At 40.7% G+C, this 23,618-nt stretch overlaps 1 protein-coding gene across 3 annotated transcripts in view; it reads right to left on the minus strand.

Moving 5' to 3' along the window:
* Positions 1–21,920, minus strand: part of sfmbt2 (Scm like with four mbt domains 2) — a 172,201-nt gene extending 150,281 nt beyond the window's left edge. The window contains exons 1-2 of one of the 3 annotated variants that reach the window (XM_052033972.1): positions 21,871–21,920; positions 6,139–6,310 (exon numbers count right to left, since the gene is read on the minus strand). In XM_052033972.1, coding sequence (XP_051889932.1) covers positions 6,139–6,214 — 76 coding nt within the window. In that variant the 5' untranslated portion in view covers positions 6,215–6,310; positions 21,871–21,920. Of the gene's footprint in view, positions 1–6,138; positions 6,311–20,386; positions 20,503–21,686; positions 21,812–21,870 lie in introns of those variants that run through there. The other 2 variants (XM_052033970.1, XM_052033971.1) reach the window with 2 other exon arrangements.
* Between the last annotated feature and the right edge of the window lie 1,698 nt (positions 21,921–23,618).

Here is a 23,618-nt window from a genome sequence, read left to right on the forward strand (position 1 = left end):
AACAAAATACAGTGGGGAAAATATTTCAGGAACAATGAATTAAATCACATTACATGTTTTTAGCCCACAGCAACAAGCTTCCAACTCACTCTAATCATCCCTACTACATTTTTAAAAGTCTTTGTCGTATATATTTTTAACTTGCATCTCCACGGCTACATGTCCTTCTTGTCTGAAGGAGCTATTTTAGCTGTACAAACTCATAGCAAACCAGGAACAATCTAATCAAAAAAACCATTTACTTTACTTGAGTATTTCTTCCAGTATCACACTTGATAGAAACATCATGAAAAAGAATTCATTGCTACAAAACAGGCAGTATCAACAATATTTTGGAATCCCATTTAATTACTTTTTCATAAATGCTTTGAACTACAGCTCAACTCTCCTACTGATTTTTAATAATATAGTGAAATTGATAATCAGATGAACATTCCAATTAGTTTAAAACAGATGCTTGCAAGTTATTTTCTTGGAGGATTAACTTTTCAAACAGATTTCTGTGTTTTTTGAGGAAAACTATTAAACAGACAAATCTGACCCTCAAAGGTGAGATTAAAGCAATCAATCACAAATCACAAGCAATCATTGAAAAGCAAGGAACAGAAGCAAACTACTTGATCCAGGTAAATAACTTCCATGATATAGACAAGAAAGGAACAAGGTAAAGTTCAGCAAGGGAACATTGGCTACCCCACATTACGACCATTCGGGTTACAGAAACTCACCCTCAAGAATTCAGAGATCACTACCAAAACTTTGAGATATAGATTAAAATTTTCTCTCATGGAATTTGTGCGAAAAAGTAGATAGATCAACAATTTTTCCCCCCAACTTGTGTTTCTTAATGCAGCTTCACATTATTTGGGGGGGGGGGGGGGGGGGGGGGGCGGAGCCGCAATTAATCGCAATACGCACCGATTTCTCCAAACACAACCCCCATAATGTGGGCGTCATCTGCACAACAGTCAACGTGGGAAAATTTGTAAGTCAAGCTGGAACAATTCCAGTACAGCCACTCCCCAGGTTACAAATGCCCAACTCATGGACACCCGGACGTATGAATGAGCTGACTTACCAACATTTGCCATTACAAAAATTTTTTTTTTTTTAAAACAATGAATTTTTAAACCATTTTCGAAATGAGTTAAGCTTCCCCAACTTTATAGCAGAGCTTCACAGATGAGTGCGAGGTAAAGCAAGTGATTTGGAGTTAGCCAATGGGATCAGAACTGATTGTGCAGCTGTATGCTGCTGAGGTGGAGGTGATACTTTCGGCAGGAATCAGTGATTTAAGCCAGTGTGCCAGCTGTTCCGTATGGGGAGGGATTTGCCAATCCTGCATAGCTGGAGGTGGTGGTCTTTCTCAGCGTCCAGGAGGACATTTCCCTGGAGGTTTTGGGAGACTGGTGGGATGGATGGGGATACGGGACTGCAGACATCTTCTGCTGGGTGGGAACAGGTTGTTTCCACATGCCTTCCCTCCCCACCCACCACCCCTTGTCCCAGTCCCCTGATTTTTGCAGCTCAAGCCAAGCAGAACTGGGAGCGCTGAGCAGACTCACTCGCTCACTGAGTGACTGAGGCCAGCTGGCGGCCACTCCTCCTGTGCCTGCTTGCTCACTCTCCCATCACAGCTGTTTCTGTGGTCCTCTCCCACACACTATTCTTGGTCATTTCTGACTTACGAGCAGTTCTCAGGAACTGAAACCTTTCATAACCTGGGGGCTGCCTGTAATAAAAGGAACAGGGACCATAATGACCACCACTGAAAAGTTTCTGCCAAAGATCAGAAAATTCCAAAACGCATCCACGAACCTCTTAGGAGAGCACCATCTTACAACAGGTCATGTGGTCAAAATAGATAACTGCTGGCAAATAAGAATATGAGATGCTGACATAATAAATTTGCAAATTTGGACTGAGCAGATCAAAAAGAAATTTAAATGTTCTACATATCCTGCCTTCTCAGACTCAAGTAATTCTTGTCAGGGTTATTGATTTTGACTTAATTGTATTTTACTGATGCAGAATACGGTAGATACTAGAAATCCTCAATTTAGAAAGGAAAAAATCGTGGAAATACTCTGCTGAACAGGCAGCATCTATGAAGAAGAGGAGTTAAAATCTCAGAGTAATGACCTTTTATTAGAATGGTTCGACTGAAAGGTCAATGCCTTGAAATATTAGTTCTGTTTCTCTCGCCATAGATACTGCCCGATGCATTATTTCCAGCACTGGTTCTTTTACTTTACTAATATATCCGATATCATAGCATATTGGATAAAAGTTCAGGAGGTGACACACAGGTTGATCAAAGCACAAAAATCAAACGGTACAGTAAATTGTCAATCTGTGGAGGGTCCGTGTATTTTGTTCGCAACCTCCCAAAAGGGAAGTTCCATTTTAGACAAAACCCACGGCATTGTATTCAATGGAAAGGTCTTTGTAATACACATACAGCTACTATGAAACAAGCAGAGGAAATGAGATGGGTCATGGTAGATCATGGCATGGTTGGCGAGGGCTAAAAATGAGGCACGGGGCATGTTGAAAGGGGCCCAGTGGGAGAGAGGGAACTTTAAGAGCTGGTTTAGGATGAAGTTCAGGGATGCTGTCAGGCCAGGGTCAGTGGTAGATGTTCTGAACAGCAGCAACAATGAATCAGGGAAAGCAAGCATAAACACAGTAACTAAAAGGAGCTTCTAGCCAGATAATCCATATATCACACTTAAAGGCTGCTGACCAGGTTAACCTGCTTTCCTTTTAGTAATGTAAAAGCAAGCTTCAACAACATTGTTAAGCCAGATTCAACACCATTCACAAGCCACAGATATCAAATAACTACACAAGTAACGTGCAGACGTGCATTCCATACTGCTTGATGTTACTTCGCACACCCAGTGGCTCAGTTTGCATATACATCATAAGAGAGAAGAATCTGGACAAATTTAAACTAACTGCATTGAACGACTAGATCACATTTAACAACTGAATGTTTAGTTAAATCCTGTGCATAGTGCATAAAAAGTTATGCTACAAAAATAAATTTCTCGGCCAGTGTACACCTGCAATTAGTTTCTTTCACTCAAGTACAGCAGAGGTCTTTAATGCTTAGAGCTTTTAACTGAGTTTTATTGCATATATACCTCCATTCCAACTGTATTTCAATTGCTACAAGAGAGTTCTTCTGGGACCTAAAAGCATTGTTTGAGCTCCAAAATCAGTTTCCACTGGTAAGAGGCTCAGTTATTGGAGCAGTCACAGTTAAGATAGTAGTTTAAATAAAATGCCTGGGTGGAATTATTGCACAGCAGGTTGTTATGACCAGGCATGCCCAATCTGAAAAAGACATTTAATAGTAATTTTCAAAAGGGAATTACATATTTATGTAAGAAACATTTTTTAAACAAAAAAAAAGGACTATGAACAAAAGCAGGAGATTGGGATTAATTGGAAAGCTCTTTCAAAGAGCTGGCATGATGATTCAAATGATCTCCTCCTGTGCTGATCATTCAAAGATTCTTCGAAGCAGTTGTCAATCCAGAACAAAGCAGTCAGCTTGGAAAGCCATGTATCAAAAAAAAAAATCAAAAGAAATACAACAATGCCAAAAAGGAAAACAGATTCCGTATGGACAGACTTGCAGGCTACCTATCATCATCTTATTGGTAGGAGGCCAAAATCAAGCATTAGCTGGCCACAGGACTGACTTGAAGATGAGCTGCCTCCATCTTTCAGGTCTGGAAGATTTTAGTTGTGCCTTTGACTCCTGTTAAAGCGAGAGAATGACTTGTACCCACTGCCTCACCGATTGTTCCAAATATTCTTTAGGAGTGAAAAGTGTACCAAAGCTAGCAAAGTTCTCGTTAAGTATGCAGTTGGAGCCAGATCACATACATTTCTACATACTCCCTAGAGGTGCTTCCTACTTCATGGTTTATGTGCATTGAGTCTATTGAGTAGATTCACCTCATTCTTCCATCCAAACCCCAACTCATCCACTGGATGGCAATACCACCAACTTATAGGCCAACTGTTTTAAACACGGCCTTTACTGGCACATTGATACTCTGCAATTTTTCCATCCAAACTGTCTAGGGAATTTAAACTAGCAAGACAAAAGTGACCAGAGTGAATCGTGACATCGCAAATCTACTTTCTTGTATAACCTGACTATGCATCTAAAAAAAATCAACTCTGATAATATTAAATTTCTCCAACTATACTTTGCTGGATTGAGTCATATTCCAGTTAACTCACCAAAACAAGTGTTCTTCTTTCCTACATTCATGTAGCAATTGATAGCAAAGCTTCACCTACCCATACCTGAATCATTGTGAAAATACCCCTTGTGTTACAACACACTAAACAATCCAATCCACAAGGCAGGGAAGGTAGTCAATCTTTCCTTTGAAATGATCAACTGCAGCTTAGGAAAGCCAAGCAGGTTAAATGCTGCAAGTTTCAATAGAAATCAATGCCAAGAAATTGGATTTCACCCATTTTGGCGTGCTGAACCGGAACCAGTAGCCAGTTGGGTTGCCTGATTTAAAAAAATCATTGTGAAGGTTGTCAAAGGGTAATTTAAAACTGCTCTTAGGGAGGATAACATTGAGAATGGAGAGCTGAAACAGGACTGGTTGGTTGCCAATGGGAGCTGCACGAGAACCTCCCAACCACCATGCCTTTGCCACACCGATCATAGGAAAGGCATCAGACATTAAATATCTCCGCCAACAGCAGTTGCGGACAGTTTCACAAAGGTGAGGGAGGGGAGAGGTGTGTGTGTTTGACGTGAATAACACAATTAATGAGGGAACAACCAGTAATAAGGTTTCAGATATCCTGAGCATTGAAAGCCAACGCTGGCAGATGTGGTGTACAATAAATCAATCTCAGACTAGAAGTTCATTGGTAATCTCAGTGCAATGCATTCCTAGCATTCTCATGCCTGTTGAACTAAGATCAGAAGTTGCATTCAAAATTTTCAATTTATGTTGTGAAAGGAGGAAACATATTGTAGTGACACAAATTGCGCACCGAGTACACATCCAAAAATGGAGAAACATTGAATGTGCCAAAGTGAATTGTACATTGAAATGCCTGGCCAATCTGTTCAATGGGTGATTTCACCCTGAAGTGATTGAACAGGATAGATTGCACTAGCAATCATTTTTATTTGTGATTTTCTCACCAAAAAAACACTAATTCTAATTTCTCGACACTTTAATTTTCTTAAGTATACTGTTTGGGCATTGTCTCTTATTCTTTAAGGAGGATACATGTGCATTATTGAATAAAACTTCTCTGTCAATTATCATTTCTTTCCGTGCAAAATACTTAATAATAATGTAAATCATTTGCAAGCAGACTTTGCCATTTACCTAGATTATAGCGTTGAGGAACTAAATTAAATATACTGCTCTTTCATTCAAGATGCCCTTTGTTTTTAATTTCTAAAACTAAACCTTAACTACCTTTTTCCTCGTATTTTATTAATGTTTTATTTCTTTGTATTGACTCTTTATGACTTCTCTTTCAAACCTACTGATCAATTTTTCCCACTTTATAAACCAGCCAGACAGATTGTAAACACACATACATAATCCCCAAGATAAATGTGCACATCTATCCTGATCTTTTTGCTAGTGCCCACATGAACAAGTTGTGGTGTGCTGTGGTGCCAACGCTATACTGAAAAATCGCAATCTTTTATTCTGCAGTGGCATATTTCAAAATATGCTATTTACATCATAACATGTTATGAAAACGCTATGACCTTAATGTGGGAACAGGAAAGACTTAAATTTTACTTTTAAAATGGTCTGGATGAAATTACTAAGCAATATAAAAGGACTTTGGATGAGAAATGTTAGTACCACAACAGTAAAGAATATTTTCAAATTAAATGTCTTTCTATTCTTTCTTACCCCATCACCAGCACCGTCCCCCTTCAACATGAACAGTGCCTTATATAAATTCTACTGACGCAAACTGTTTCAAGAAAGCAAGACAAATGTTCAATTGCAGACAATAAAAGTATGATCTAAATGTTCAAATGATAACCTAATGCAAAACCTTTTCTTTTAGGTGTTTGTTTGGCTTTTTAAACCAATACAAGCACAAAATGTGTACCTGAATCATACTGTTCTCCATTTAAATTGCCTGGACTTTGTGTCTTCTCTGAAAACAACTTTGTTGGCTCTTGCATACTTGAAATCAAGGACTTTGTTTTCTCGTTCCAAGGACAATGATGCCTATGTGAAGCATTCAACCATCTCTTTAGTTCTTGCCACTCAAACTGTTTCTATAAGAGAAAAGGCATATTAGCACAACCAAATGAAAAAAAACATTCATACATACCAAATAGAACAGCCAAAGGCAAAATACCCCCAAATGTAATCTCTCAGTTTTAAACATCTGAACCAATCTTACTACATCTCTTTGCTAGTGCACTGCAGTCTGTCCCGTCTCAAAAATTACAATATGAAATTATCCAAAATCATCTCACAAATAAACCACAGATCCACCACTGAATTAGCTAAAAATAAAATTCCAAATAACACATGTATTGCAACCAGAAATGATTTGTCCCCATTTACAACCCACTATAATGATTGATGCTTACCTCACCACTTTCAAAAATATTCACGAAATCGAAACCAATAATTTATTTGTGGGGTTTTGACTTCAATATAGTTAAAGGGAAATTTACTTTAATGTTGTTAGAATTTCATATGGCAGTGCATTGATAAATTTTAACCTCAATTCAGCGTATTTCACTTCAGTAGCCTGCTTTCATAGCAAGAACTGGTAACTGTTCTTGTTACGATTATTCAAGAGCCTAATTTTACCATTGGAGCCATCCGAATATACGCCTTTGTGCTACTTCCTGAAGATCTTCCCAAACTGCTTTACAAGTTGTGAATGATTATCTCAGCTGTACAATAGGTGAATAATTATCACTCATTGTTACAGAATGCGCTAGTTTATTATGACCTCAAAAAATATCCCTGAATGCCTTATTTAAATAAAAGTAGGGGGTGGGGGGGGTAGTGGGGTGGAGGGGTGGGGGACTTTCAACGTCATTTCTAGGTAGCATTACAGAAATTAAGCTGGAATCACTCTGGGGAATTTTGTATATTGTCATTGACAAAATGCACAAACTTTACACTTTTCACTGATTTCCTTGCCTTTGATTACTATGTGAATTCATGACAGATCCATCCAGACGTATTTTTTATACTTAGTTATGGAATTATACCGTTCCTGTATTCCCCTGCCAAACAAAATTGACTGTTAAATCACCTTGGAAATAATGAAATGCCGAGTCAACTTTGGAATGCAAATTTTCTCGGTGATTTCCCTTACAATCCCCTGGGCAAACGGGAATGCCTGGGGAAAGCACAGTTCCCCAGAATCTGAGGCTTTCCCACAAAGACAGAAATGAACCTGTAGCACAGTTTTCTTGTATCCTCCTCCTAATATCACAGACCAAAATTTGGGATGAGGGCACTTGCAAATGTTTTTGAATTTCAAGTTTATTGTCATGTGCACAAGTACATGTATACACAGATGCAATGAAAAACTTACTTGCAGCAGCATCATGGGCACATAACATCAGATACACAACATTCACAAGGAAAACAAATTAAACAAATTATACAAGAATTGTACAAAGAAGAACACAATTAGAACCAAAAGATTAAACAGAGCCCATTGAAGTGCAAAGTGGTCATAGTGTTACTATATTGAGGTAGTGATTAGAGTTGAGCAAATTGGTTCAAGAACTGAATGGTTGAAGGGAAGTAGCTGTTCTTGAACCTGGTGATGTGGGACTTCAGGCTTCTGTACCTCCTGCCTGATGGTAATTGCAAGAATATGGCATGACCTGTCTGGTGAAGATCTTTGATGATAGATGTTAATTTTTTTTTTGAGGCAGCACCTCATGTAGATACCTTCAGTGGTGGGGAGGGATGTGCCCATGAAGCTTTGGGCTGAGTCCACTATTCCCTGCAACTTCTTGCATTCCTGCACATTCAATTTGCCATACCAGACCACAATGCAACTAGTCAGGATATTTACAAAAGTATATTCGTGGAGATTTGAGTGTTCGGTGACACGGCAGACCTCCTTGACCTTCAAAGAGAGATGCTGACGCACCTTCCTTGTGACTGCATCTATGCGCTGGGCCCAGGACAGATCATCCGATATGTTAATACCCAGAAATTTAAAGCTCCTGAGCCTCTCCACTGCCGTTCCACCATGTAGACTGACAAATGTTCGTCCTCCTTCCTCTTCCTGAGATCAATGATGTTCTTTAATTTTACCAACACTGAGCGAGAGGTTGTTGTTGTAGCACCACTCAACCAGGCGTCCCACCTCACTCCCGTATGCTGACTCAACAGTGGTGTTGTCGGCAAATTTGTACATGGCATTGGAGCTCTGCTTAGCCACACAATGTGTGTGTAGAGAGTGCAGCAGGGGTCTAAGCACGCAGCCTTGAGCTGAACCTGTGCTGATGGTCAGTGAGGAGGAGATGCTGTTACCAATCCTGACTGACTGAGGTCTGCCAATGAGGAAGTCCAATAATGGTATTCATTGTGGCACTAAGACTGGAAAGGTTTCCCAATTATTTACTTCTGTTTTGCTTTCCAATGTTTTTTTAAAAAAACAGCTCCCGTTCAAAATTTGTGAATTGAAAAGATGTATGAAGGACAATCCAATGAAGCAGAAGTGCAACCTATGCAAATGCACCATGAAATGACAGACAGGGACAGACCAACTAATTCTACAAAGATGTTAATGTGATAGTAGCTGGAACCCAATAAGTGTGGGGAAGGTGTGTGAAGAAAAATTCCTCCGCAAGTTTGTGACATCTTCACAAATTATCTTCTTAGAGAACACAATCACAAAGGGCCCAGCAACATGACTGAATAAACACAAGGACTGCAGCCAAAAGCATCTGCTCTTGTGCATCTGCATTCTTTTTTGCCATTAAACACAATTAAATCCACCACTGAAGCGAAGTAAATTACTGCACACTTCTGAAAATTTGGTTTACAAGAAAATCTCAAAAGTTCTGTGTTGGGAAAATGTATTGAGAAGCGGCTGGTGGCAAGTGGAGAAGGCCTGCATTCCCTTCTGGCTGCCTTCAGTAAAAATCCACCTTTCAATTTACTCTGCCATATGTTCCTTTGCTTTGGAAGCACACATAAAACATCCTTCATCAAGCAAAAGAAAAAGATAAAAAGGTGAATGATGAAAGTTTAAAAAAATGAAATGTAAAAATTTTTAAATGCAAAACAGGCCAAACTAAAGAAAGTAAATTAATATTTGCTCTCTCGCCATCTCAGTGTTCCAACTGATTTTTCACAAAGTAAATGAATATTAATTTCCATATTTCAGAGCTCAATAGTGACTAATTTTGAAGTCTGAACCCAGAAAAATATACAAACTAAAATCAACAGATTGTCAGCTTCCAAGCACACATTGCTGGAAACTGTTTTTTTTCCCCTATTTAAGCATTTTCCACTATGAACAACATATGTGGAAATAGCAGGGAAGCAACTTTTTCCTCCTAGACTGGGTGTTATCTACAACAGTAAAAATATACCTAACTTACAAGTTACTGATGCATCGGTCATTGATACATTAATTTTCTCACTCTTGGAATTACTGCAGAGTTAGGAACTGTACTTTGATCTATTTCACTTTGAAAATTCATATTTCTGTTGCCAAATGTAAACCAATAACAATTTGATAATCACGCACGCAAACTACCTTCTCAGTAATCCAATAGCTTAGTATGTTATACTGAATATGGTTCATTAAAAAATGAACTCGCGGAAAACTAAAAGTTAGGCAAAACAAGCAAAAGCTAGCTTTAGAAAATACGCTCAAGAGCAAGTGTACTGATACATGAAAAGGCATTATGTATATAAAGCGAGAATAGAATAAGTAAAACAAATGCAAATCATTGAACTGAAAGCAGACAGTTAACTGGATATTGTAAAATTATAGAATAATTATTTCATCACCAATTTACATTGCTCCTAGATTCAGCAATTGAAACAGTACTTGACTAGATAAAAACTGGAAAGTAAACTTTCCAAGGAGATAATGAGAATGTATTTTAAATGTATAATTAAGTGTCTTCTGCTTTCTTTATATTTCCCTTTGAATCATGCACTATGCTTGGAGAAAATGAATGACTTGAACTACTCTATACTTGAAGCACAAAGGGTGGTCTGCAGTGATCATTTTGATCATCTTTTTCCTTTTGAAATACCGGAAATTTATCAACAATCAACTAGGAGAAGCATCGTGAATAATTACAAATGTAATCGGTCCCCATATCAAGAATGAAGCACAGTACACAAAAATGCTGTTTATCTTTCATACCATCTCACTCTTAAATATTCTCACATCATTCAGAAAATTCTCCCCAGAAGTACCATTGTTATTTCCTGTCCCAATTTACAATACCCAAGGTATAAAACTAATGGCTTTAAATTTAATGGCTTGAGATAAAAATCTTTTTTTCACTTTACCAGACTTTCCTGCACATCTTTCACCTCAGCTCTTGAAAAGTGATTATTTTACCATGAAACTAGTTGCCCTCCATTATTTAACCTAAACTTTAGTGGGCATCAATACGGAGTGTGGATCAGATAGATCATCAGTCCAGAGGACAAGAGACTGCAGACACTGGAATCTGCTGGAGGAACTCAGCAAGTCAAGCAGCATCTGCAGGGGAAGTGGAGGGAAAAAAAAAAGAGGAATTGTCGACATTTTGGGTCAAAATCCAGATCATTAGTCCAAGTCCTCACCTCACAATCTCAAATACACAATCTAACAGATCCCTCCCACCTGGTCAATATGGTTCAGGTATAAACTCACTAAGAGACTAAAGGAAACGTGAGTAAAAGGAAACATCACCAAATGAACACGTCATAGGGTAAGATTAACTTTATGACTTAAACGCAATCAATATTTCCACCAAGAGATTGGAAAGTTAGGACAGCACATTTTGGGAGGGAAGATCAAGAGGTAAATTGGAATATTATTGTCACTTGTTCCGAGGTACAGTGAAAAAACTTGTCTTGCATATCGTTCATACAGATCAATTCATTACACAGTGCACCGAGGTAGTACAAGGTAAAACAATAACAGAATGCAGAATAAAGTGTTACAGTTACAGAGAAGGTGCAGTGCAGGCAGACAATAAGGTGCAAGGTCATAATGAGGTATATTGCAAAGTCAAAAGTCCAATTTATCGTACTAGGGAACCAGTCAATAGTCTTATAACAGCGGGATAGAAGCTGTCCTTGAGCCTGGTGGTATGTGCTTTCTGGCTTGTGTTTCTTCTACCCAATGGGAGAGGGAAGGAAAGATTTTTTCCAAGATAAAGGGAGGTTTTGATGGAGAAAACCCATTCCTTCTAGTGAATGGGTTAACGTCATAAGTCTGAAATTACTGACAAATAGCCCAGAGGGATGACGGAGGAGAAAGTATACACATCAGAGAAATGTTGAGATTTAGAACACTGCCCTGAAAAAGAGGGAAAAACATTCCTTTTTTTGGAAATCCTGACGGTCCAGGCTAGAATGGAAGCCAGAGATCCAGAGTGCAAGCAGAGTGCGTGGCCAGAGCCAGAGGTCCGAAGTGCAGTTGGGGTTACGGCCAGGACTGTGGCCAGGTGTGTGGTTAGAGCCAGTACGGAGGTCCAGAACACTTAGGGTCAGATATGTGAGTAGGTCTGCAGTCAGACCCCATCTTATACTTTTCCTAGTCTCTTTAAATTCACCAGGTTCACTGGAAGATGTATTGTACTATTATGTAACATGTAAAAAAAGTGAAATAAATGTGATGTTTGGATCAATACCAGATGTCTGAAATCATTGACAAATAGCCTAGTAGATGGAAGAGTATTTACGGATGTCAGGATTTACAACATCCAATAGTCTGGAAAATCTGCTAATCTAGTACCAATGTCCCAAGGATGATGGATTATTGAGGTTTTACTGCAGAAGCCAATTTCATAGATGATTCCAATGTTAAACAGGTGCTCCAGAAGAGGAATTCCAAGGCTAAAGCACAGGCTCATTGGGCCAGAGCCTGTTACAGAGCTGTATAAATAATAAATAGATGGAATGAAAATAAATAAAGGTGCTGGAATAGGTTGAACACGTCAATTACAACCAGTCTTTCAAAGAACAATCACAAGCAAGACAAAGTAAATGCCCCCTGCACTAAAGATTTCTGAGACTTAAAAATAACACTGATATAGAACAAAAATAAAGTACCAGAAACTTCCATAATCTGTTCTCTAAAGCATTGAAATCATCTATGCCATGACACTGTTGTAATTATGGTACAGTGGTTTTCAAAAGTAAAAAGTTGTCAATTTCCCCTTTAAAGGGACACTGTTAATGGAACTGCAATGCAGAACAATGGACCAATAGATTATACTTAGAGCTGCTCTGTACAGCATTTAAACAGGAATAAAAACATCCATTTATTCACTAAGCAAAATGAGCTTGATGGAAGTGTAACTCTACAAAACACATTACAGCAAGTCACATGAAGAGATATTAAGGAAACCTTCCTATAGTTTGGTCAAAGAGATAGATTTTAAGGAGAATCTTAAAGCAGAAGGGAAGATAGAGATAAAGTGGTTTAGCAAGGGGATTCCTGAGATTAGTGTCATGGTGCAGCTGACAATGGTGAATCAATTAAATTTTGATACATTCAAGAAAACAAAATTAGAAGACTGCAAACATCTTGGAGGGTCATGGGGCAAGGTAGCCCTACAGATAGTGGGAGACAAGCCTGAACAAGAATTTGAAAGCAAGACTAAAAATCAAAGCATCATTTAACCAGGATCCAACACAACATTAAAGTATATATCCTATTCACCCGTATGAATAAAAATGCAACTATTTTACCACAATGCATCCTGCGAGGGGAGACGTGCACATTATGGACTTGAAACTTGCAGGCCAAAAGTAAAAGGTGCACTTATATAGTGACATTCCCACCATTTTCAATACATCCCAAAGCCAATTAGTGCCTTTAAAGCATAATCACTGTTGTAATGCAGGAAATGTAGACAGCAATTTGCATGTACGAAGCCCCTCACAAAAATAAAAAATATTGTTATGGGATGTTAAGCAATAAATATTTGTAAAGACAACAGATAACTCCATTGTTCTTCAATGTAGTTCTGTGGGTTGTTTTATATTCACCTCAAGAGTTATAGGGGCCTCGGTTTAATGTCCCATCTGAAAGACAACACCTCAACACTATTTAGAGTGTCAACACAGATTTCTGTGCTCAATTATCTGTAATGCAACTTGAACCCTGAGCCTTCTGATGCAGAAGCACGAGTACTGCCAATTGACCCTGCCAAAAGGCATTTAAATTTATAAATACAAATCCATATTAGGCAAGTGTAGGTGCACGGTAATATTACTTGACTGGTAGACCAGAGGTGAATTAGAAGACATCAGGAGACACGTGCTCAAATCCCACTGCAGCAACTAAGGAATTTAAATTCAATTAATTAAATAAATATGGTGTTAATAAGTTGATATTAGTTTTCCTAACTATGAAGCTAATAGATTGTGAAAAAAATGCAACTCGTTCACCAGCACCCTTTAGGGAACAAAATCCACTGAGCTTTCCCAGTCGAGTCTTTTTGTCACCCTTATTACTTAGCAAGCAACTCAGTTCAAGGGAAATTATGGATGAGCAGTATCCTCGGTAATGCCACCTACATCCTGAGAATGAAGAACAAAAAATAGTTGGAACCGCTGAAAAATGGCTGAAGGTTGGAGATATATGGCTATCAACATTGCATGGATCCACAGATGACTGAGATGTGCCCTGCAAAGATGAACCATTATCTGGTATGGACCTCCTGCTGACCCCTCACTTCACTGATCATTCCCACTCAGAGTTGCTCAAAAGTATCACAAACTATATAGAAGATTATATGGATAGCTGGTAATACAGTTATAGTGACATCCCTGACACACAATTACAAATGCCATGCCATGACCTGCACACAGCTCTAGCCAAAGACTTCAGTATATACATTATCGACATGACAGTCATGAGTGTATGATGTAGCAACAGCTGTATACATCAAGTTAGACCTTTAACTCTGACGTGTACAGGTGCTGCTGTGTCATACACCAGCTGTACATGGCTGACAAATACACTTATTGTGTCATACACTGGCTACAACGTACATAGCTCTGATGAATATAGCTGCTACTACATCATACAGCCACCACAGTGGATGCAATTCTGACAAATAAAGCTTTTTTTTGTTGTTTTACACAGTTCTGACATAAACAGCCACTGCAACTTCATATACTAGCCACAGTGTACATAGCTCTATTGAATACTGTCATGACTAGGTCATGCACTAGCTAGTGTATGTCAGGGCTATGTATATAGCCACTGTTATGTCAGTCTCTGTGTACACTGTAGCTCCTGATGTTTTCAGCCACAGCCATGACGGACTAACAAGTGAACAGCAACAGTGTCACTGCAATGCTGTGCAGATGTGTATGCTGCCATAGCTACATCATACATAGCTGTGTAGCTGGAGACATGTTCAACCACAATCATGATGTAAAACAAGAGTCACAGCCATTACATGCAACTGTGTAAACTGCCATAGCTCTGTACACTGTAGCTGGTGACATATTCAACCACAATCGCGACATACACAGCAATAGTGCAACTGCCATGGCTATGCCATACATAGTTGTGTGCACTGTAGCAGGTGATGTATTCAACTACAACATATACAGAAATAGAGATGTACAAATTATGTACAATTTATCTTAAGTTTATGTAACTTGTGTCATGTTTGTAGTGTATTGTGCTGCTGCAAAAAAGTTTCATGGCATTTATACCCTGGGTACATATGCCCACAATAATAAACTGGAACTTGAATAGAGTCACGGCCATGACATGCACCCGTGAATACTGCCATAGCTACTTCATACATAGCTGTGTTCACTGTAGCTGGTAACGTATTCAAACAATTATGACACATTCAACAATAGTCATGGCCGTGGCATGCACTTGTATATAATGCCATAGTTACACACGCCGCTGCGTAGTGTAGCAGGTGACGTATCCAACCACAACATACGCAAGAGTCACGGCCATAACATGCAGTTGTATATACTGCCATAGCTACATCATACATAGCTGTGTACACTGTCAGAGATGACATATTCAAACACAATTATGACATTTGACAATACAGTCACGGCCATGATGTGCAATTCTATATAATGCCAAAGTTACAAATGCCACTGCGTATAGCAGGTGATGTATCCAACTACAACATACGCAAGAGTCACAGCCATAACATGCAGTTGTATATACTGCCAGAACACTACGCAAAAGATGCATTTCATTGTGTGTTTCGATGTACATGTGACTAAAGACATCTTGCCTTGTCTATGTCATACATAACTACATACACTGTAGCAGGTGACATGTTCAACCACAACATACGCAAGAGTCACAGCCATAACATGCAGTTGTATATACTGCCATAGCTACATCATACATTTTTCCCAGGGCTGAAATGGTGGCCACAAGAGGACACAGGTTTAAGGTGCTGGGGAGTGGGTACACGGGAGATGTCAGGGGTAAGTTTTTTTACTCAGAGAGTGGTGAGTGCATGGAATGGGCTGCCGGCAATGGTGGTGGAGGCGGATACGATAGGGTCTTTTAAGAGACTGTTGGATAGGTACGTGGAGCTGAGGAAAATAGAGGGCTATGGGTTAGCCTAGTAATGTCGAGGGTAGGGATATGTGGGCACAGCTTTGTGGGCCGAAGGGCCTGTATGTGCAGTAGGTTTTCTACGTTTCTATGACTACATACACTGCAGGTGACCTGTTCAACCACACATCCAGCGGTAGTGTCCCTGCCATGACATGCACCTGTGTGCACCACAGCTACGTCACACACAGCTGTGTACACTGCAGCTGGTGACGTAATCAACCACCACCACCCCATGACGTAAACAGCAAGTCACGGCCGTGACGTCCCCCTGCCCCCAGCACCACAGCCCAGGGCGCTGTGAAGGAGGGGGGACGGACGTGTGAACCACGGCTCCCGGTGTCAGCGCGCCGCCAACACTGAATCACAGCTCGGACTTCAGGTGTGTACCCCCCCTCCTCCAATATCCGCCAAACTTTACCGAGACGCGGGCCCCCAACGGGAGACAAGCGTCGAAGCCTCCGCCGGGCGGGCTCCACTCGACGCCCGGGGCCATTAGGCCTCCCCCCCCCCGGGTCTCCCGCCGTCCCCTTTAATTATTTTCCGCCCTCCGTCAAATAAACCGAGGCGCTGGAGGCGACACCGCCCCCCTCCCGACGGAGGGAACCGACCAACCGGTGACGCAACCAGCTCCCGGCGCCCTGATTGGTCGGCCGGCCGCCCCCCCCCCCCCCTCTGCAGCGATTGGCCGCCGGCCGGCCGCGCGCCGTTTGAAGGGGCAGCGCCCTCGTGCCGGGCGGGCGCCACGCCAGCGCCGCCCTGGCGGTGGGGCGGCGCCACAGCAGCCCCGGCGGCAGGTGCAGCCTTGCCGGGACGTCCCGTTGGACATGCAGAGAGCACAATAGCTGCAGATGGACCTCCAGTCTTCCCTGCTCACGGTGCATCCTGCCTTCTCCCCATTGCATTAGCCGGGAGCATCATTAGAGACTGAATCAAACAACAAAGAGATAAAAATAGATGGAACAGTTACATAAACGATGCTCATTCACTGCAAAACAGTTTTTTAAAAAAGTAAAGTAATAGCCGTTTTCCTTATAAATTATGCAACTAATAATTTTGCCATCAACTCATACCCTATATATATTCATCATACCGATGCCTGCAATGGTCTTTTATCATCTCAGGCAAATATTTCTCAGTAAGATACAGCTGCTTTTTTTTTTTAAGGATTATGATGAATTATCGCCTCGTCCGTAGTTCCTAGACTTTATACGACGTTTATAGTTGTAACCAGAGCTCTCAGGAAAGGGACAAAAACAATTTCTCCCAAATACTGAATGAAAACGCGCGTAAGCTATTACCGCAACTTAAATCCAATGACAAGCTAATGATTTTAGAAATATATAATGCTGTAATACCACAATATAATTTATTGCTTTGCAGTCATACTGCAGTTTTGTAAACTTTTCAGCAGCTTTAGTCTCTAGGCAACAGTAAGGGGAACAATCAAGTATCCAATCGCTGTGTTCATTAACGCATGCCAACGTCCATTGACCATCGAGTTATACAACCACGTTTCCTTCTAAACTCAAGTACTTCTGCAGTAAACACAGAATGTTCGAAATATTCAGGTGGTCGGGTAGCAACTGTGGGGGAACAAACACTTAGCATTTCAGGTTGATGGTCTTTGGAAAAAGTTAGAAATTAAACATGTTCCTGTTCCTAGTCCTAATGCAAGATCACAATTTCTCTCTATGGATGCTGCCTAACCTACTGCTTTTATTTTGGATTTCCAGCATCTGCAGTTTTATTTCGCTCTCAAAGTACCCCTGGAGCTTTCCTAATTCATTATAAACAGTGGCAGCATTTAACTTTATACTTTCACAACACTAGCCATAGCTGGTAGTGATCAGAAAATAAACACTTGGATAGATGTGCATTTAATGTGCAATTTCCATCTCCACAGAAAACTCAAGCAACGAGCCAACTTCCACCCAAGAGCCTCATGGGTTACAAGTATCAATTAATAAAGGAAGAAAAGCTGACCTCTAATTTAATCCTCCTGCGGATACAGCCCAGGGTATTTTGTTCTTGTCTACAGGAACTGTGCTTCTGTATATGAAGTTGAAGCTACTGGATGGAAATTGGTTCAGAATGACCTTAAAGGCTACTTGATTAATAAAGCATGTTTTGTTGAATATGCAATGGATGCTATGCACCTTCGTTTGAAGACACAAGAGACTGCAGATGCCAAAATCTGGAGCAACACAAAAGGCGCTGAAGGAACTCAGCAGGTCAGGCAGCATCTACAGAGGGAAATGGACAATCGAAGTTTCAGGTCGAGACTTTTCATCGGGATTAGTGACCCTTCATCTTCACGTTTGGCTACCCAGAATGGATAGTCTATGAAGTGCCTGGAGGCCCCACTCTTTCAATAGCTGTGCACCAACATTGTACCAGACAATCCCTTCCAGCTCAGTTTCAACCCACACAAGGTTTCTCCTTTGGAGACACAAGAGACTGCAGATTCCGGAATCTGAGCAACACACAAGATGTTGGCGGGAAATAGCCCATTTCCCTCCCCAGATGCTGCCTGACCCACTGAGTTTCTCCAGAATCTTGTTTGTTGCTCCACATTCCTCCTTTGTTGCCACCGTGCCCTATTTCTTTCCCTTCACGTGTTGTCCACTGTCCACCTTTCACCTATCTTTAAGAAAAAGATGAAGTGAAAAAGCCATTTTCAATATTCATTGCTTTAATACATCAAATTGATGTTCCAAATTCCATAAAGAAATTACTGACTTCAAAGATATCTCCAAATACTTCCATTTCAGGGCAAGGGGTGGTAATCATTATTCTTGTATTAGTAAAAGAAAAATCTGGTACATTAACCCTTTGGTGGCACTATTAGTGACTTACTAACTTGCATATCATATTTGACACAGAAATACAAAAGGAGGCCAACTTATAACTGACTTGCAGACTTTCAGGCCTCATTCCAGGAGTGTTTCTAAACAATGACAAAATATGAACTCAGTGCAGTTAATATTTCGGGGCTTAAAGCTACTGTAATTCTCGTAGGAACACGCACAAAAAAGTCAGCAGGTCAGACAGCATCTATGGAGAGACGTTTCCGGCCAAAACCCTTCATCAGGACATTTTGATTCTTGGAGGGGCTGAAAGATTCGCGTGGATGCCAAAAGCATTTGGAGTGTGAATCGCGGGAAAAACTGCTGTTCTATCACGCCTGTTCTGCACTTCTGTAACTGGCACATGAGACTACATCATGTAGCCAAACGTAGAGCGCTACTTTAGACGTTTGTGGATAATCCGAATGTCCACATTTAAAAGCGCATTTGCATTAACAAATATTCAATTTGGCCAAAGGCAAACATTTATGGGACATCGAAATATTCTAAATAAACCACGGCGCTACAATGCAATTATAAACTTGGCTTCTGCAAGCAGCAAACTGCTCTGCATGTTGTTGAGGGACCACTTTACCAAACGGATTGGTACAAGATACTCGCCACATTTAAGATATCGGCGACAGAAACAGACGTGTGTCATTTTACCTATATTGTATTCAATTTATCATTTCAAATGTTCCTCTGTACATAATTTCAAGGTGACCTCTGGAATAAGTCAATGAACACACATTAAGTAGAGTTATCAGCATGTATGTTTAAAACAAAAAGTCAGTGACCATGCCCAAATCTTGCACTATCGCTAATCATTGTGGCACTCCGTAAAATCATTACTTAAAGTAAAATTGCAGAATTGCCATGTTTTATGCAGACAGGTACTGTGCCTGATAACTCCTCACTTTCCAACTGCGCAGAATGATAATATCCCCATCTGCTGACGAGTACCTAAAACACTAGCTTTCAAATAAAAAAAACAAAAGAGGAATTACGATAATCTTTGCATATTATCTTTAGCATCTCTGTAAACTACGCTAATCGCCGGGGACACGAAATAAGAAGGCACTCGAGCCACTTTAATAAAGGAAACATAATCGGTGATCAAACAAACCCAAACGTTTGCTGATGCATACAGTCCAAAACCGGTGCTTTTATTCAATGAAGGAACTCGCGGGCTTTAGGACCCAGATGGGTAGTGATAAGACCCACATCTTTCTAGCTTACGATATGCGCATGGCGCCAAACGGCGAGCAGTTGCTGCTGAAGAACCAAACCCTCTTTTATATCGGGGACAAGGGTTATATCTTGATTTGCAATTGTAGCTCTGAAGCTAACATTAAGAACAATTGCCGCACGGAAGCACATGGTGGACGTGTACCCACCACTGTATCTGATTAGCAGGAGCGAAGTCTTGCCGTGAATATCGGCATATTGATTTCCAGCGCAAAGATAAAAATGGATCTCCTCGCTGCCTATTTGCATCAAACAAATCCACTCTCAGCGACTCTGGCTAATAATTCCACCCTCACCGAGAAACCACGTAAATGTGAAACGCAATTTGGATTTCAAATGTTATTACACGCGTTTCAATAGACCAGCCCCTACGTTTTTACCACAAATTCGGCACATTTAATGATTTTATTTCGGGGGGGGGGGTGATAGACTAAAAGATAATTCTGTCCCTCACGAGTAAAAATCCTTACCTGGTGTGGGCGATAATGGAAATTGCAGGCTGCTTCTAATATACAAAAAACATGATAATCAGGAAGTCTTTTTTTATTTAGTCTGAAACTGCTCTGTAGAACCCTCCTACTATAACCCAAAAGTAAATGTTAAACCAAAATCTACTCCGCCTCCTTAAAAATCTCCCTCCCAGTACCCCCATAATCTCTACAGTCGCTATTGTATTCTGATATCTCAGATACGAGATGCAATCTAGAACGCCAACAAGTGGTTTACGTGGAAAATAAAACGTAATTAGCAATGCAACACACGATATGCCATGCATCATCATTAATCCCCATATATAATAGGCTTGTCTGACTTCCCGGTATGAATTTCACTGCAGATTTTTATGACAAACGATGTAACGCCAAATTTTCCAACATATTTCGTTCTAATTTCATCAGTGGTTGATGCTGAGGAACAGCCCCTTGAAGACAGAAACCCAGCTTGGTGTTTTGCCAGCATAGTTCTTTTAGTCAGGAAAGTCTTCAAGAAGAAAAAACTTCGCCAAAATAGCGACGCCTTAATTTATCATTTAGTTCACTAAAAGACCTGCCAGCGCACCAAAACGCACTGGACAAAAGTCGAACGTGAAGGCGGTTTTGTTTTTTCCCGTGAAAAAAGCCTTAAAATTTTTCACTTTAAAAAAAACACCTTTCCCCGCCATATTGAAATTGGCAAGGTTGTTCAATATTGATACAGGCAGTTACGTAACCTCCAACAAAATACTGCCAAATGCCGAGCTGAAAAGACTTAATAGCACCAGAAAATACAAAATAATGCTATTAAAACTATCGAGGTGTGCGGGTCACGCCGAGAAAGCATCACAAGGCAGGTCAGCTTTGCAAAACCGAAAGCAGGTCAAAAGCAGAGATGGCAGGATATTAGTTTTGAAAAAAAATTATATTGCATATATTTTTTTAAATCCACAATAAGTAAACCGGTTTGCATTTCGGGGAATGATTGCCCCCCCCCAAAAAAAATAATGTTGGGGATTTTCCCCATACCCCCCTTAACCCCGCGAGTTTGCCAGCCACACGGATCTAATAAATAGAGAGAGGGGGGGAAGAGAGAGAGAGAGAGAGAGAGAGAGAGAGACACACACACACACAACACTTTGCACAACTTGCTTTGAACGTCATTTTTTTTTGCAAAACCAGCTTCAGGTCTTCAGCGAGAAAAAGATCCCCCAGCGTTAGAATCGAGTAGAAATTGACAGACTAGAGCAACTTGCACGCCCGGGCAGCGAAAGAAATGAACCGCGGCGACCCAACTTACCGGTATCAAGTTTATTTCCCTTAGTGTAAAAATGTTATCCCCGTCGTTACATGACCAGTTTTAGGAGATCTTTTTTCAAGCCTCTTTCCAATATGGCATCCTCTCGCTGCGCATGCGTTGCCAATTATTTTCCTGCCAACTCCTTATGACCTTTACAGCAGTTGCAAATTTTTTGAAGACTTACCCTTGGCCAATTATAAATCGATTTTTTTTTGCATCCACGCCCAACTTTTCGATCCGTACCCCCGCACCCTCCTTGTGCATGGAAAAACACACACACAGTCAACAAAACGTTACTAATCTTCTGATTGACATCATTATCCGGGCCTTATATTTCAAAATCGTTGAGCAGTATGCTCGCTGCGCGATTTCTGCACAAAAAAATATAGAAACTTCCAGCGGGAAGAGCGAAGATGTGGGTACGTGTGTGCACCTAAAAAAAAATCTTAACTATTGCCTGCCAAATTAGTTACACTGCGTAGCCTGAATAAACCACACCGTGCCGTTTAAACTCGTCGATTGCGAAACTGATACATCCCAGGCAAACTTGAAGCTCGGTTTTTTTTTACTAAGCAATGTGTGCTGGTGTGAAATTTGCATTATTTTCCTTCTGGCTTGTTGCGCTTATTATAATGAATTGTAGAAATGTATTTACAGGCGCTGTTGTTTCTTCGCGTTTCCCGCTGTAGCGGCGTGTTTGCAGCCGCTTTGTATATCTGTAGTGAAATGTATCCACTTCTGAGCAGCTGATACACACAATGAATTTGGGTGTTGGAAATGGCGTTTTTTTTTTCTCTCCGCCGCTACTGCGCATTAATATGACCGACACAAGTGCGGGCATCGCCACCCACCAAGTTTCACAATGAAGGTTGTTAACTGCTGTCGATCGAAATCTCGCCAGACCTTGCGGATCCGTCCTCACCTCCATCCAATTTACCCCCTTCAACGAAAGTGGATTGGGTTGGCCACGCATCAATCCCTGGCCCTTGTGTTGACCAAAGGGATTTCCCCCCCCAACATCCTAACGCCGTGTCGAAGTTTGCCAACACACCTGTGACCCAGTACCTTGGCAGTTTGTGTTTACCATGGTGTGGGTATGGATTCACATAGCGGTATGCTCAATGGAGATTAGGAGCAAACCTTGAGGGTTTTTTTTAACATATAAACATGCCCGTCCGTTTTCCTTGTAAACCCCATCAATAACCATGTTGAACGTGCGCGATTTTGATCTAAGCGTGTCCAGTATGTTCACACAATGATTCTGTACTCTTACTCTGGACAGGAACCAACGGGAAGGAGCCCCAACCCATCCCCAGAGGTTGACAATATTCTACCAGCGATTAGATGTTCAGATCAATCCGATCCAATCTCTGCGACGCAGGAGTCGTTCAAATCCGACTATGCTCGCTGGGAATTAAAAGTAGCAACACATGGATGGAACATCGTTTCATCCCCAACTATAGACAGCGAGAGGAATTATTTGTTCGATACCCTCATAGTTATTAAAGGGAAGATTTTAAGTGAATTGTATAAAGTACCCTAAAGCCCTAGTTTTAATAATTTTGTTCCATGGCTGTGTCATTTAGACAGGAGTGTTAATCGAGGTGGGAGTTGCCCGTCACCTCCCCATATCTCGGTGCATCCTTCCAGATGCTCGGCGTTGGATAAAAGTTGCCCTGTTCGCTTCCTGTCTACTCGCGTTAGTGCGTTTTAACCTACAGTCCACAATATAATCTAATCCAAACCTTGGGAACGTTCCACTTCGAAATCCGAACGTTGTTTGTAGCGGGCCAACAGGGCAGTGGAAAACACTGACATTCTCAACCGCCATGCTTGCAGTTGTCGCAGTAAAGAATGTCTACACCCCACACCCTTTCTTTACAGTTTAAATTCCCCGAAAATAATGGCAATTTTTCAAAACAGAAAATAGTT

Source organism: Pristis pectinata, chromosome 19 (genome assembly GCF_009764475.1).
Source record: "Pristis pectinata isolate sPriPec2 chromosome 19, sPriPec2.1.pri, whole genome shotgun sequence".
Taxonomy (NCBI): Eukaryota; Metazoa; Chordata; class Chondrichthyes; order Rhinopristiformes; family Pristidae; genus Pristis; species Pristis pectinata.